General features: G+C 36.9%; 1 protein-coding gene across 15 annotated transcripts in view; it reads right to left on the bottom strand.

Moving 5' to 3' along the window:
- The window catches only part of LOC148044050 (serine/threonine-protein kinase WNK1-like), a 114,673-nt gene that overhangs the window by 33,416 nt on the left and 66,080 nt on the right, over window positions 1-15,177 (bottom strand). For all 15 annotated transcript variants that reach the window (XR_015697689.1, XR_015697688.1, XR_015697686.1 and 12 more), the window contains 10 exons: window positions 10,929-11,000; window positions 9,923-10,066; window positions 8,945-9,409; window positions 7,713-7,961; window positions 6,988-7,088; window positions 4,897-5,059; window positions 4,189-4,305; window positions 3,242-3,388; window positions 1,775-1,832; window positions 1,012-1,149 (listed from right to left, as the gene is read on the bottom strand). Coding sequence is in view for 11 of the 15 variants with exons in the window: in XM_087722917.1 (XP_087579043.1) it covers window positions 1,012-1,149; window positions 1,775-1,832; window positions 3,242-3,388; window positions 4,189-4,305; window positions 4,897-5,059; window positions 6,988-7,088; window positions 7,713-7,961; window positions 8,945-9,409; window positions 9,923-10,066; window positions 10,929-11,000 (1,654 nt within the window). In the remaining 4 variants the exon portion in view is untranslated. The remainder of the gene's footprint in view (window positions 1-1,011; window positions 1,150-1,774; window positions 1,833-3,241; window positions 3,389-4,188; window positions 4,306-4,896; window positions 5,060-6,987; window positions 7,089-7,712; window positions 7,962-8,944; window positions 9,410-9,922; window positions 10,067-10,928; window positions 11,001-15,177) is intronic.

Below are 15,177 nucleotides of genomic sequence, written 5' to 3' on the forward strand. Positions count from 1 at the left end.
GCTTTCCGCAAAGCAACTAAGACCTGGCTATTCCAGCAGGCCTGGGGCTGTTGAATTTTTCAACCCCATCCACGGTTACGACCGTTGCTGTATTTTTAAATTGTTTGTCTTTTTATTTTTATTTTGTACCCCCTTCCCCTTCTGATTGTTAGCCGCCCTGAGTCTCTTGGGAATAGGGCGGCATACAAACTGAATAAATCTAAATCTAAACCCTCCAGAGCAGGGAGGGTCAAACTTGCAGTCCGTATGTGTCACATGCTGGCCACGCCCACGGTTGGTTTAGTGAATGGGAAAAAGTCGTGATACGTCATGTGATGCCGTGAGTTTGACACTCCTGCCCCAGAGTATGATCACATAACCATAGGAGTGCCGCTACAGATGGAACTTCAAAGACCACTCATAAATTCAAAAGGTCGCTGAACAAGTGGTCATTAACCAAGGACCACCTGTACCATCTTCCTAACAAACGAGTACAATAGCTTACGATAAATTAATCCAATTCTAAAATTAATACAGAGTGTGTGTGTGTGTGTGTGTGTGTGTGTGTGTGTGTAGACACAGAAAGCAAACATAGCCTAAAACAGGAATATGTGACACCAATAAACCACTGAATACTATTACCAGTTGGCCCATGTTTTTAAAACTTTGAAAACAGCTGAAAACTCATGACAGTTAATATTTTAGATCTTTCCTATAATCACATTCTGATTGTATTTAATCTTAAAATGTCCTGTGATATCATGAACAGATAAACACAATTGTTCGGGTTAGCTTTAGACAAGAAAGATTAAAAGCCCAATATAGATAAAAATGGCACGTCACATGTCAATAGTCATTCAAAGAGAATCTTTGAAGATTCTCTCAAACTCTAGCTATGTATATCTGTGAAAGGTGGATGTTTAGATCAGGGTAATTTACACCATTTTTGATTAAAATAAGTCCAATTAAACCAAGCCTATACTGGAAAGCAATACAAACAAACATTTTGTGGAAGAATGCTATTTAACTTACTTGAATCAAAAAGCTCATATTCTGATGGAATGGAAGTGAAAAATTTCTGTTCTCGCAATCTACTTTCTGGTACAGGACTGACAATAAATCTTCTTCCAGCAGAGTGGACTACCTGAGTAAGCGAATTAGGAGGTACACCTAAAATAACAAGAAATAAATAAATTGGTTATAGCTGTGCAATTACATGCAATCCAATTTCTAATTCAATGCAATACATGTAGTCCTCATATACGATGACAAATTGGACTAGGATTGTCACAGCTAAGTGATGCAGTCATAAAACGTGAATCTTGTGATTGCACCACTAAGAGATGACAATCTTGGCAGTCCTAATCATCACTGTAACCCAGTGACACGTGGGTTATTAAACAGGGGGTGTTTGATGCTATTGGGGAGTATCATGGGGTGGGGGGTGGGGTTGAGGCAGTCCATGCATGAGCTAGGGAGCCAAGGGAAACAGGTTGTGGTGCCACAGGAGCACAGGGAGACCATAAGAGCTTACCGGAGTGACATTCCCTGCCAGCTTCCCATTGGTTTTGACTGTGGGAAGCTGGCAGGGAAGATAACAAATTATGATCATGTGCTGGAACAGCTGGAGCTTTGAGGACTGGTTGCAAGTACCACTCATTGCAACCTCAAACAGTTTCTGAATGAGCAGGTAGTAAGCAAGGACTAACCGTAATGAAATAGGTGATTGAAACTTTGCAGTATTTGAGATAAAAATCACCAATGCCAAATCATAGTAGAATTTAATGGTACTTACCTATTTTTTGTGGCATGGAAGAAACAGGATCTGATTGCTTGAAGTCTCCATCCAATTTCTGTAACCAAGGAAAATCTCAGAATTATAGTCATAACAATTAATTAGTTAAGCTAAAATGTGTGTTTGTGTATCTATGTATATATTTGATTTCTATCTCATCTTTCTCTGTTTGACTCAAGAAGGTGTACTTAATGTTCCTACATCCAATTTTCCCTAAAACAACAGCCTGGGAAGTGGGTTGGGCTGAAAGAAAGTGACTGGCCCAAAGGCAGCTGACCTTCATGCCTAAGGAAGAACTATAACTTACAGTCTAACAAATTATCCACTACACTAATCTGACTCTCCATATTCCAACTACCCTGTTTTCCCCAAAATAAGACCTTCACGGATAATAAGCCCAATCAGGCTTTTGAGCCAAAATAAGCCCTCCCCCGAAAATAAGCCCTCTCTGAAAATATTGTAACACAGCAGCAGCCATGAGGTGACCATGCTCATCGCCTCCGGCACCTCAAAAATAATAAGACCTCCCTGAAAAGAAGGCCAAGTGCTTATTTCGGGGGTCAAAAGAAAATGTTTTATTTTTGGGGAAACGTGGTGCTTATAATATATGTCACCCCAGAAAAGAAACTTTGCTCACTGAAATATGCATATGTTCAATTGTAAATATTTTAATTAATTTATCTGATATTTTAGTAACTTGCTTTTAAGTATTGTTAAATCTGCAAAAACTGTATCTTTAGATTTATTTATTAAATCTATATATCACCATTCTGGACAGCTCTAGTGCAGGTGAAAATTACTGATTTAAACAAATACTAAAAATTATCTAATAATTGAAAGTTTGATGTAACAAAAACATTTTTCAAATGTTTCAATTTTCAAAGCAACTTTAGTTTCCTCACTGGCCTTCTCCCTAGGCACTTAATTTGCTTTTTTGGTTTGCAACATGGACAGTAAATAAAAGAAAATGGCCATTCAGTTAGTTGGAACAATAAAAAATGAGTTGGAGCGAGGGACATTCTATTATCTTTTACTAAAAGACTTCCATCACATTTCTTTTTTCCCTTAATTGCTTACAGATGGGTACTTTAAAACACATTATTTAACCTTAAGATGGACTAAATTTGTAGTTCTTCCTTCCTCATAATTTCCTCTTTCTGTGTTATGGCTTCTTAAGTCAATGTTTTTCACCCTTCAGAAATTTAAAATGTAGCTGGAAATTCTGAGAGTTGAAGTCTACACACTTCTAAACTAGAGGCTACTTGCCACTGGACATGCCCACATTTCTGCCTGTGGAAACTAAGCAAAGGACAATACTGCTGGGAGGGAAGACAGAGACTCACAATTATTGATATGATGGTTCAATTTCAGATTATAAATATCTTTTGTCACAATTGCTTAGAAAAAATGAAAAGAATAGGAGAAACAATTTAAGATAAATGCTAGTACATCAAAATCAACCCATACCTGGTTTTGAATGCCATCCATACTTTGATCGCCTTCTGCCTCCATACTAGGATCTTCATTGAGCATTTCATCTGCCTTTTCTATAATATCTCGAACCTGCTCAACAAATGAATCTCTCTCTATTGCCAATATGAATTCATTTTGCACCTGCATATAAAATTGGAATTGCAGTAATTACAGAATTGCTACAGGATGATCCTCTGGAACAAATTGAAAACCTGTAAAAGATGCACTGCACAGCATTCTAGGAAACACACTTTCTTCATCTATCTTCTAGCCAAAAAAATGGCAAGTGATTTTCAACTGTACAATTTACTAGTTGAATTGAGTATTAACAGAACTATAATTCTGGACAGTAAACATCCAGACAACTACTATCTTGATTTGGCAACAGTTTTCTGTATCACTTTGCTACTCATTTCTGATCACGTGGACTTTTGCAGCTCAGTGGCAGCCTTATAGCCAGATATGTCTATATTTGGCATAGAGCTCTTCAACTGTCACTTTTCATTGCTCACTATAAATCACTATTTTAATTTCTTCTCCTTTAAGGATTAACAAGTTTAAAAAGAAAAGAAAAGCAATACAAACATATTAAACATTTATTATAAATGTTGCTATATCTTTTTGCAAACACACACTAGTAATGATGGGAAAAACCTTGTCACTAAGCATAAAGCTACCCAGTAACCATCTGATTTAAGTATTTTAAAGAGTAGTTGTTAAAGCAGCTGTTTGCCAAATAAATGATAGTTTAGGGGGGGAAAGGCAATAATCCCTGCATCCAAATTTTGATTTAACCATTTTCATACAAAAAAGCTGACTGTTCAACAGAAGGTAGAAACTGCAGTAGCATCGGTAGTACAGATTTTAGGGAGACAGAAATCTGATAGGGTAGATTACCAAAACTAATGCTGCTAACAGTGAACTCATATCAGCTGTTTTACCATTATAGAAGCGATTTCCTCTGGATTGTCACCATCCAAGTCAAATTTGAAAGTAACCATTTTTCTGTTGTGTGTTTCTAGCTGACATTCCACAACCCGATCACCTTTATTTGAAACCTGGAAAAACAGAATGGCTTTCAAAATGCAAACTGAATACAGAAGATCAGCTACAGACATCCTGAGCTCAGTTATCTAGTGCAGTATTTATTAACCAGTGGTGTGTGGTAGTTATCTAGATGGGACACAATTCCTCTTTCTAGCTCAGAAAGTAACATGCAGGAGAGAAGCAGAGCCATCAGTCTAAAGTGCGCTGAGAAAAAGAAAATGAACAGTCTAACAAAACAAGAAGCCTACAGGAAATTTAGGCTTTAAGGGTTAAGACAAAGTAGCATTTTATTCACAGATTCATTGGGCAACAATTAATGGAAAATCTACCCACACAGTAACAAATAATTAGCTTTCACTATTTTACAATGACAGCAGTAACATCAACAGCACTACTGCAATTGTATATATTTGTAAATCTTACAATGTCATAAAATATATTAATAGGATATCTTTGAATCACACGCTCCCCTACCCTTTTGGAAAAAGTGGACTCTTCATTACTATCTTGGTGAGAACCAGTTTCTTTGGCAGAGTAATCCCAAACTACTTAGTGCTATATTTCAATCAATAAAATATGCATTACTCAAACAGGTAACTCACATTAAGAATTCTCAGTTTGGGACGTGTAGATTTCTCATGTCGAGAACGGCTGCGTACTGATTTACGATAATGTCGCTTTGTAGTCCTCCCCTCATGTCTACCACTAGATGCTGAAACACTTTCATTGCAATCACTTAAGCCTGAGGCAACATCTGAATGAGCACTAAAGAAAAAAAGATTAATGTTAGCAATATTTTCCATTTCACACATAAAACTGCTTTCACATTCTTATTTTCTTTTCTCTTTTTAGGTAGGTATGGGGGTGGTGGGGTGTTCTTTTTCTTTATTCAAGTATATTGAGTATTTAATCATTTTTTCCCCAAAATAATGTTGTTTGAACAATAGCAATATATAGTTTACATATAATAAACTATAAATTAATATTTAATGCTTTCCAAAAAAAGGCAAAAGATTTATATGATCTGAAGAGAAACCAGAGTATTAATGCTTTCCAAGAATTGTTATTTTTAACATTTTAAAAGACATTTATAACTTTTTAAAAGATTTTAGTTCTAACAGGCCATGTCATTCTTGTTAAAGCAAGTGATCAAACAATGGAAAAATTATATTGTCATACATATAATTATTTATATTTGGGAGGGGAGAAGATTTTTGTGTTTCATACTGAATAAAATACAAAAAGTTCTGAATATTTAACCAAAAGGAATAATGGGAACTGTAAATTAGTCTCCCCCCCCCTCTTTTTATTCTGAGTGGGTTCAAAATTTAGCCATTTGTTGGACTGACTGTCATCAATAACCCAATCAAAAGAAATCTGGCAGAGATCATAAATACTGTTATTTATCTATTAATGAATAAATCTTACATATGTGACTCTATGTTATTGTTATTCTTTAAAACTCCCACATCAAAACAAGGAAAGCAATATTTTAAATTGTTTTTGCAATCTATAATTACAATAGTCCAGCAAAGAACATCATATAGTATAATTTACTATATAGTACAACAATGGATCCTAAGAGCAGCAAAAATCCTTCTCTAGGTGTTAAGCTTTGGTGCTGGCACCTTAAAGCACAAGTGAAGGTGTTTGGCTACTTGCCGATATTGCTCAACAAAGCAAAAAGCAACAGTAAACAAAAAGCAACATACTCATTTGCATTTAGCATAATCTCCCAACAACAGTCTACTAAAGCTAAGTAACAAAGGATCTAGATCCAATGTGGGTGGGTCACTGGGACCAGAGGTTTAGCCTTTTGAACTTTCAGACTCATGCTGGAGCCCATCCTCAGGGAACATCTCTCTTACCGGAATGTGTGAGAGTGAAGATCTGAGGATGAGCTCTAGCACAAGCCTGAAAGCTCGGAAGGCTAAACTTCTGGTCCCAGTGACCGACCCAGATCGGAACTTCCCAAATTATTCTGTGACACGTATATTTGTCTTCATCAATAAAGAAACTATTTTGCGAAACTTAGAATTTGTAATCCCAACATTATTATTAGCAGTGTTTCTCCTGAGCCTAAACATGTGATTTTTACATTTTCTCCAACCACCTTTCCTCCTTGCTCCATCAGTCCTAGCCAAGAGCATTAGGGACAGAACCAATACCTGCAATGTCAACTTGGAAGCATATTTAAAAGTGGGGGGGGGAACAAACCCTCGAGCTAATCGTGACTCAAAAATTAACAAACCAATGAGGACACTTAGAACAGACTGGAACAGCCTAATTTTGTTTTTTGCTCAGAACAAAATCAGAACGTTTTGTTCCAGGACTAGGATGAAAACTCAGGAGGTGGGAGTTTTGTTTAAAGAGCGGAATAGCATGCACCAAAATGAATATATCTACAACAGACCAATAAATTATAAATACTATGCAGTCTTCTAATGTACGATATCATCTACTTTAAGATTCATCTTCTTCAAAAGTAGCAGGAAAATTATTATTAGGTGATTATGCTGAATATATTGGGTTCTTGCATGCTCTAAATATTTCAGAAAATGTATCCCAATTTGAAAAACACAGTTTTAGCTTACATACAAAATTAACTAAAAACATTCTCAAATCTTGGGAATAAGAAAATCAGATTCTTTGCTATCACAGCTGTTTTTCCAAAGCAGTAGCTTACTATTTACCTGTCTATTGAAGAAACGAAAGGAGTTGATTGTGACGGTTGCTGCTGTATGGAAGGCTGAGGCTCTGGAGGTGCAATCTGTGTGATTCCGGGAGTTGTACCCTGCAATGAGAAAAATGAACATTCAAGTAACTTCTTAAACTTTTCTTTTAATCTGACATCGTAGTCCAACCATCTATGCAACTAGAAGCTTTGAAAAGCACTCTCTCTACATCTTTTAAAGCATCTACCGAATTCAAACTGTTAACTTTCAGAGCGTTTCTCGTGCAAATTCAAGAAGTCAACTATGAGATTAATGTGACATCAAAGCTTGCCATGCAACCAGAAATCTTACTTAGCAGAATGTGCAACAGAAAAGCCAATGAAGAATGCAGGGGGAATTCAAATCTCTTCCATTAATAACAGAGCTGCAGAGAAGAGTTCTGAGGAAAGTTGTTTTTTTTCCAGGTGCTACTGAGAATCTGTATCTTATTTAAAGGGCATTACTAGCCAGGAGAGAAGTACTAGTAAGTAATTTGCATCTGGGAGGCCCACTCACTTCCCAACAGCACAGCCAGGGGCAACAAGGTTTCCACATTGGCATCACATTCTGTTGTAAGAGAAATTCATTTGAAAGTTAACATACAATATTAGCTGGAATCGGAAAACGAGACCGGCTGTATAACTGGTGCTTTGAAATTCAGTTTCTAAAGCACATTCCCAACAACATGCAGTTCATCCATTTACCTCTAATGCTGTCTGCTGGGTGGAAGCAGACTGGGGCACTTGAACCTGTCCTCCTAGACTGCCCAAAGAAACTAAAACACTCTGTTCCATGTAAGGCTGCCCTACCGCAGCAAGATAGCTTGGCTGAGCCAATGCTTCTGTGGGTAAAGGAGGGGACAATACTGCAGAAGGAAGGCAAGCAGAAGCCACAGAAGAGGAAGCAATATTTGAGTCTCCAATATACTGTGCTGGTAGCCGAGGTGGGAAGCCCTGTGACAAATGAGGAAGCCATGTTAGCTTATTTTAGTGTGACTGGTATGAAACAGTATGAAATAGACAAGAAAGGAGAAATTGCAAGCCAGGTTGTTAAAAGTGTGTTTTTTGCCCAACCACCATTTTAGACTTAATTTATTTCAGAAGCTCCAGAGCATATTGCCTTAGGATCATTTTTACCTTCCAAGCCACCATGCAGCCTATATCTCTGTAGCAAGCAACTACTCCTCTTTGAAAGAAGAGCTTCAGCTACACACTCTTAAATTTCAAGATGAACTATGCTACTCATGGTAAAGTTTTTTTTGAAAAAAACACCCTCTACATTTCATCATTCCCACTCCCGTTTTTTTTTTTAAATTCTAGAGGTGTGTTTGGCAAAATATAAAGCAAACAATATTTTCATAATCTACAATTAGAGAGAATATGCTGAGCATATGCTCACAATGTAAAAAGCAACAGAGAACATTACAGAACAAAAAACCCAACCAAACAAAAGTATATTGTTTGTACTCCCATTAGAGCATAGCTTCTAAGTCAAAAGGTGAAAACTGAATAGCCAAAATTTCAATAATCATCATCATCTTAGTAATTTGTCACTTTCTTCAAGCAATTCTAAGGAAGCATCTGAATTATTACACATCCCCTTATATTTAAGAATGAGATAAGACACGGAATTTAAATAGTAATTTTAACTTTTTTTTAGACATTAGTAGCCTTTGCACTATTAATTAATAAATGCTAATTTTTAAAATAAAAGCATTACTGCTTTTTTTTTTAAAAAAAGGTCCAGTTTTTAGACACAGATTTAGCTTTATATCAGAAGATTCCCATGTATTCCCATGTATGATAAACTATATTTTCCTATTTATTGTTCTTCCATGTAAAGCAGAGCTCCTGCACGCAAGATTTTTCATGGAAATTAAAACATTGGGGAACTGATGAAATTACAGAGGGGGACTTTTGCTTGATTCCCAAAATACCTGGTACAGAGCATCTGTAGCTGGAAGTGGAACTTCAGCAGTTTGTCCCAGAGTAGAAGGCAATCCTATGGACTGAACACCTGGCTGAAGAAGCTGTGGGAGCACCTGGCTGGACAGCTGAGCCCCAGGCTGCAAGAGGGTTGGAAGCTGGCTAGGGACAACTGTTGAGCCCACAGGAAGGGCAGTTGCTGCAGCAGATGTAGCCAGAGTAAGCAGTGGCTGGTTAATGCCAGCTGCCATAGAAATGGATAGAGATGGGAAGCATGGCTGAGCCACAGACACATGAGGTGCTGGCATGGGCATCTGAGAGGCCGAGAACTGTGGAAGAAGTGGTGGTTGTATGGGCTGTCCCACTGGGAGGAAATGAGACATGACTGGGGCAGCTGAAGACTGAGCAAGGGAAGGTGCTCCCATAGGTAACTGTGATTCACCCTGGATGATCGGCACTGTTTGGGAAACAGGAAGCTGGGGAGGTAAAGAAAAATAGAGATAGGGTTTTAAGAAGCAGGGTTGCAGGAAGCATGTTCTTACTGCATTAGTCCAAGAAAGAAAAAAATGTTACATTTTACTTAGTAAAAGAGCATAAAAATATATTTGGTAAAACTAGCAGGAAAGTTTCTTAGCCAAGAGTAAAGGAGAAAGGCATATAGGAAAGAGCATTTTTAAGGAATGTTCAGTATGAGATTATTGGGCTATTGGTTCCAATATACACTTGAAATTATACATACCAAAGGCACTCTACATTTTTTTCAAAAACCAGCCAGTTACATAATTTTAGATCATGTCCAAACTCATGCAGACAAGTCTTTCCCTTTCATAAATCAATGTTCCTTTCAATTTCATAATCAACTATTATATTTTTCCACGCAACACATATCCTGTTATCTATAGTCCGTTTTTTAAAAATCCACATAAAAGTAAAAATCTAAACTTTAGACAGCCTAGAGGGTGGTTTAGAAATACCAAGCTGTACTATACCTGCGTCCCAGCAGGTACCTGAGGCATAGGCATTACTTGTGCTTGTTGTGTTACTGGCTGTAGTGGAGCAGCTCCAGTGGAAGCTGGTGGCTGTGGAACTTGGTATTGCCCAGTCTGCTGAGAGGTGGTTGGCTGTTGGGTAGTCTGAAATGAAGACATGAAATAAAATCAGAGAATGAATTCACAAATATTTCATTTTAAAAAAAATACTCAGTTTGGAATAGATGTGCCTTCAGTAAGCATGGATTCTATGAAGAGGAATCATACTGACACTAAAATAAAATGAGCAGTTGTAGTTTTCAAATACTCTTGGGCTACAACCATAATCAGCCCAAGCCCTCAACATTGGGGATATTTGGAATTGGAAATCAACTTTTATAGGCAACAGTATTCTAAAATACAGTGTATAGGTTGGACAGCTATACAATTTGTTTCATTAACCAATAAATTTTGTTTGGACACTTACATTCATAGCCAAATAGAAATGGAGGAAAAAGTCCTCCTTTCTCCTTTTTTCAATTTAAGAGCTGGTTTAGCCAAATTAGCCAGCTTTTGATTCAGCTGAAATCAATTATTGTTCTAAACACTTGTCCAGTATTCAGTTGTTTTTGCTTGCTAGTTCTTGCATCAAAACTATCAATGTATGATGCAATGAGGGGTTTTATCTGCAGAACCTGGTGCTAATTAGGACTGAAAATGCTGAGAAAGCATGACGGCTCCAACTCTCCATGTTGGCTTCTATGCCAAAGTAAAATGAAAAGACTAAAGCAAGAGTGGAGTTAAATGGAAAATATTTCTGTCTCAATAGCAGGAAAATGTGCAAAACCCAGAATATCTGGTTGTTACATCAGACCAATTGCTAAATTCATGGTATTTCCGGAAGTATATCATTTTTTTTAATCTAGAGCATTAATCCAGAGGAAAAACACTGAAAATGCTATGAAAATACTTTGAGGGATATCACTGAATCTACAAAATGATACAGCTAACTATCATTCATCATTACCAATTGATTTTGCTGCAAAAGTTGTGATGATGCGCTCACTGATGATTCATTTGAGGATGGCTGCCCTTGCATCTGCATAGAAGGGAAAGAGAATAAGAATCAGACTATTGATCAATTTCAGTATTGGGAACATTGAAACAATAATGACCTAAAGTAATAATTGCCCTGAAATGGAAAAGCATTTTATTTTAATCAACTAGGACTGTGTGATAATCCCAATTATCTAAAAAGGACTTCATAGTGCACCTATCTGCAACACTTTAAAGCAGTTGCATTTTTCCAGTAATCAAACTCAGTTACTAGTATTATAAGAATGAAATATGTGTTTGGGAGTGTGTGTGGGGGGGAGGGGGGTTAATTAAAACCAACCCAAAAGACCCTGTGCTACAAATAGGTACACACACTCAATTTCTACAGGAAAAATGATACTGATCTCTTTTTTAAAAGTTTAATTTTCCTACAGTTTTTCAAAGGTTTATATCTATCACTCAAGAAGACAAAATGTTGAACTGTAGTTAGGTGAAATAATGGTATTTTCTAGCCAAATCTAAGCAAATCCAAGAACCTTGTTAGAAATTTCTCAGAGATACTGTAAGAATCAGCTGTTTTTTCAGAAAAAGCACCCGAAGCCAAGGGTTAGTAATTTCAAATTTTGAATGAGTAAGCAAGCAAAATCAAAACAACACAGTTATGAATGGATGTAAAACTGGAATGGCAATGACCACCTTTTGCAATCATTCCCATATAATGAAATGTGTATTATGTATTGGACTGTATCTCAATATATAATGAAAAACAAATGTTTTCAAAGAAGAAAAAAATAATTTAGGTTTTAATACAAGGGTGGGCAAGAGAGAAAAGGGTTGGAGATCTACACAAAAAAAGTGGGTATTTTTTTAGCTAAGCTGAAAATATAAGAATATACGGTAAGAATTTTTATTAAACAAGCATACAGTGTTCAAAACTTCACGTTAAGGGGGAAATATGAAACACAGTTCTGGGGCCATCCTGAGGGGAAGAAATACTATTGTCTTGAAATGGCTTGCAATATACACCCTGATAATTATGTAACCATCTTGAAATGTTCAGAGTACAATTTGCTTAACTGTTTATATTTTCATTTCATTTTCCAAGATTCTTAGAAACCTCCCCCTCCCCCCAAAAAAATCACAGATCTTATTAGAATCACAAGAAATAGCAATAAGTTATCAATCAATAGTACAAAGTGTTTAGATAGGGACAGATAATGTTTTGGGGCCAAAGGATCTGCTTTAATGTGCAACTTGAATATACAAATATATTACACGCATTTATATTGGATGTAACCACATAGCAGTTTGTAAGATAGTGTTCAATTGGAACAGTATTTCTCAACCTTGGCAATTTCAAGATATGTGGATTGAACTCCCATCCTGGCTGGGGAACTCTGGGACTTGGCAGTCGACAGATGTTCAAGTTGCCAAGGTTGAGAAATACTGCATTAGAGATTCCACCTTACATAGAAAAGCATGAGAAGGCTTGAGGTGAAGCTGCCTCTTGGTTCTACTTAGGGCAGTGGTTCCCAAACTTGGCAACTTTAAGACTTGTGGACTTCAACTCCCAGAATTCTCCAGCCAGCAGCTGGCTGGAGAATTCTGGGAGTTGAAGTCCACAAGTCTTAAAGTTGCCAAGTTTGGGAACTACTGACTTAGGGCATGTTGCAACAATGTAGAAAAATTGGTACTATTCTTGCCATGAGCAGATAGATAACGTTGCACAGATGTGACCAATCCTGGTCATGCAGTCTCCATGTTCTCTATCTTATTAAAAAGTGTTAGCTGAAAATCACGATTGGTCAAAGGTACAATAGAAGCAGAGCTGAATGCCTGGCAACTGCCATAGCATATGCAAAATTTCTGCTTGGAATGCGGCGAATTAAATGGTAAAGAATAAGCTTTAGGAAATAAAGCAGAACAAATAATTGCATTTGTGTGAAAATAAGAGAAATAGGAAGGATATAATAGATTAAAAAGGAAGTAGTCTTGATACTGTATGTGGAACTGCTGAATGCATGCGGAAACATTTATGGAGATTCTAGGTTATCTAGGTCACGGTTGTTTCAATGGACCCTTTTCAAGGAAAAACAAAGGAAGTCCAGTTGCCTTTTGAAAAAGCACTTTTGGGGCATGCAGGAAACGGAAAGTGTGAGTTTAAATATGTATGAAAGGGCTGAAATGTATATCAAATGCATGAATTGGTATCATCTAAGCTGTACATGGAATCATATACAGGTGATAACTGCATGTTACGAATGTGAAAGATGGTAATGGAGGAATGAGGGATAGCTATAGAAAAATAGTGTAATATTCTGAATTAATTCAGTGCATTAAAAAATCCTGTTGGGTGCAATGAAGGGATAGATGGGAAGAAAAATATAGAAAAAGTGTCTGGGCTATTTGAAAAACTGAAGATATTGCACTGCTTAAAAAAAGAATTGTTTCAAATACGTGGTTAAGCATATCTACTCGTGCATGCATATATGGAAAAAGAATGAATCAACAAACGTGACTCTTTTGATATTTATAATGAAGGATGAGAATTAGTGAAGGATGGAAGGAAATTAAATATTCTGAATGTAGGGCAGATTTATTTATTTATTTTTGCTGAGATCAAGACTGGATTAGGGAAAATAAACATTTTAAAAAGTTTGTGTTAGGGGCAAATATCTGTAGCTTGGATGTAGGATATACCAAAAATGGAATTGAAATATAACACAATTTCCCAATAGAATGGATAGCAAGCGGATGTAAGGCAGCAGCCCCCAACCTTTTGGGCACCAGGGACCAGTTTCGTAAGTGAGGGTTTTCCGCGGACCAGAGAGGGGTGGAAATTATTATCTATGTTTATAATTTTGTTTTATGTATAGTTTTTCAAACAGCTGAAGATTGTTTAATTCACACACTTTAATGCGATATAGTTCCTTTATATGTGTTTTGATGTCTCATTGTCACAGTTTGACCATATTGATCAGCAACTAATTTAGTTTAATCATGGAGAAAGAGGAGCAGACTCCCATGTGTCAGTACTATTACACCTTATGCGTATCTTCAATGGGTGCCAATTATGAATTAGGGTGTAAAATTTCCTAAAATGTTTAAGATGGGGGAGGAAGGCAGAATCTTGGAAAATGGAAAACTGGGAGACAAAATTACTTTCTTGTTGAAGTGGAGAATTTTATATTTGAATATATGTACATAATATATCGCTCAGCATCTAAAATTGCATTAATTTGCATGCATGAAGAGCCGAGGTGGAGCAATGGTTAAATGCAGCACTGCAGGCTACTTCAGCTAACTGCAGTTCTGCAGTTCGACTGTTCAAATCTCACTGGCTCAGGGTTGACTCAGCCTTCCATCCTTCCGAGGTGGGTAAAATGAGGACCCGGATTGTTGTTGGGGGCAATATGCTGACTCTGTAAACCGCTTAGAGAGGGCTGAAAGCCCTATGAAGCAGTATATAAGTCTAACTGCTATTGCTATTGCATGATACATCTATGAAAATGTCATATGTGCAAAGTAATGCAATTTTAGATGCTGAGCGATACATTATGTAATCCAACTCATATTTATTTACAGGTCAGACATATTGTTTATAGGTAGTCCTTTACTTACGACCGATCGCTTAAAGACTGTTCAAATTATGATGGACCCCGCCCCCCAAAGCTACTTACAACCTGTTTTTGAAGTTATGATGCAAGAAACCCCCTCCAAATAATCATGTGGTTGCATTTTTGGCACTTGGCAACTGACTCCCATTTAGGGGCATCGGCAGCATTCTGCAGTCACATAACTGTGACCTGTACTTTTGCCAGTGTCCCATTTTTATTTGGGGATTCTGACAAGAAACATCCATTGGAGAAAATTGATTTGCCTAATGACTATAGTATTTGCTTAACGACTACCACAAAAAATGTGGTCCAGTCACATGATGCTGTGACAATGTACAACCATAATTCCAGAGTCAATTATGCCTGTAAGTTAAGGACTACACGTAGTGAGCCTAGTCCTAGGTAAGCCGGTATAAGATTGCAACCTCAAAACATAAAATCAGTAAGTACAATTCTCTCTATAAAACAAACTTTGTTATGTTTCATAGGACTTACTCCTAATTAATTTTATAGTGGTTTGTTGACTTGAATTATATATAGTTAAATGTTAAGGATTCACAGCACATTTATTTTACAAAGTTCAAAATATCTGGATGTTCTGCA

The sequence above is a fragment of the Thamnophis sirtalis genome, unplaced genomic scaffold (assembly GCF_051295495.1).
Source record: "Thamnophis sirtalis isolate CommonGarterSnake01/CBP01778 unplaced genomic scaffold, rThaSir2_p1.2 scaffold_9, whole genome shotgun sequence".
In the NCBI taxonomy this organism is placed as follows: domain Eukaryota; kingdom Metazoa; phylum Chordata; class Lepidosauria; order Squamata; family Natricidae; genus Thamnophis; species Thamnophis sirtalis.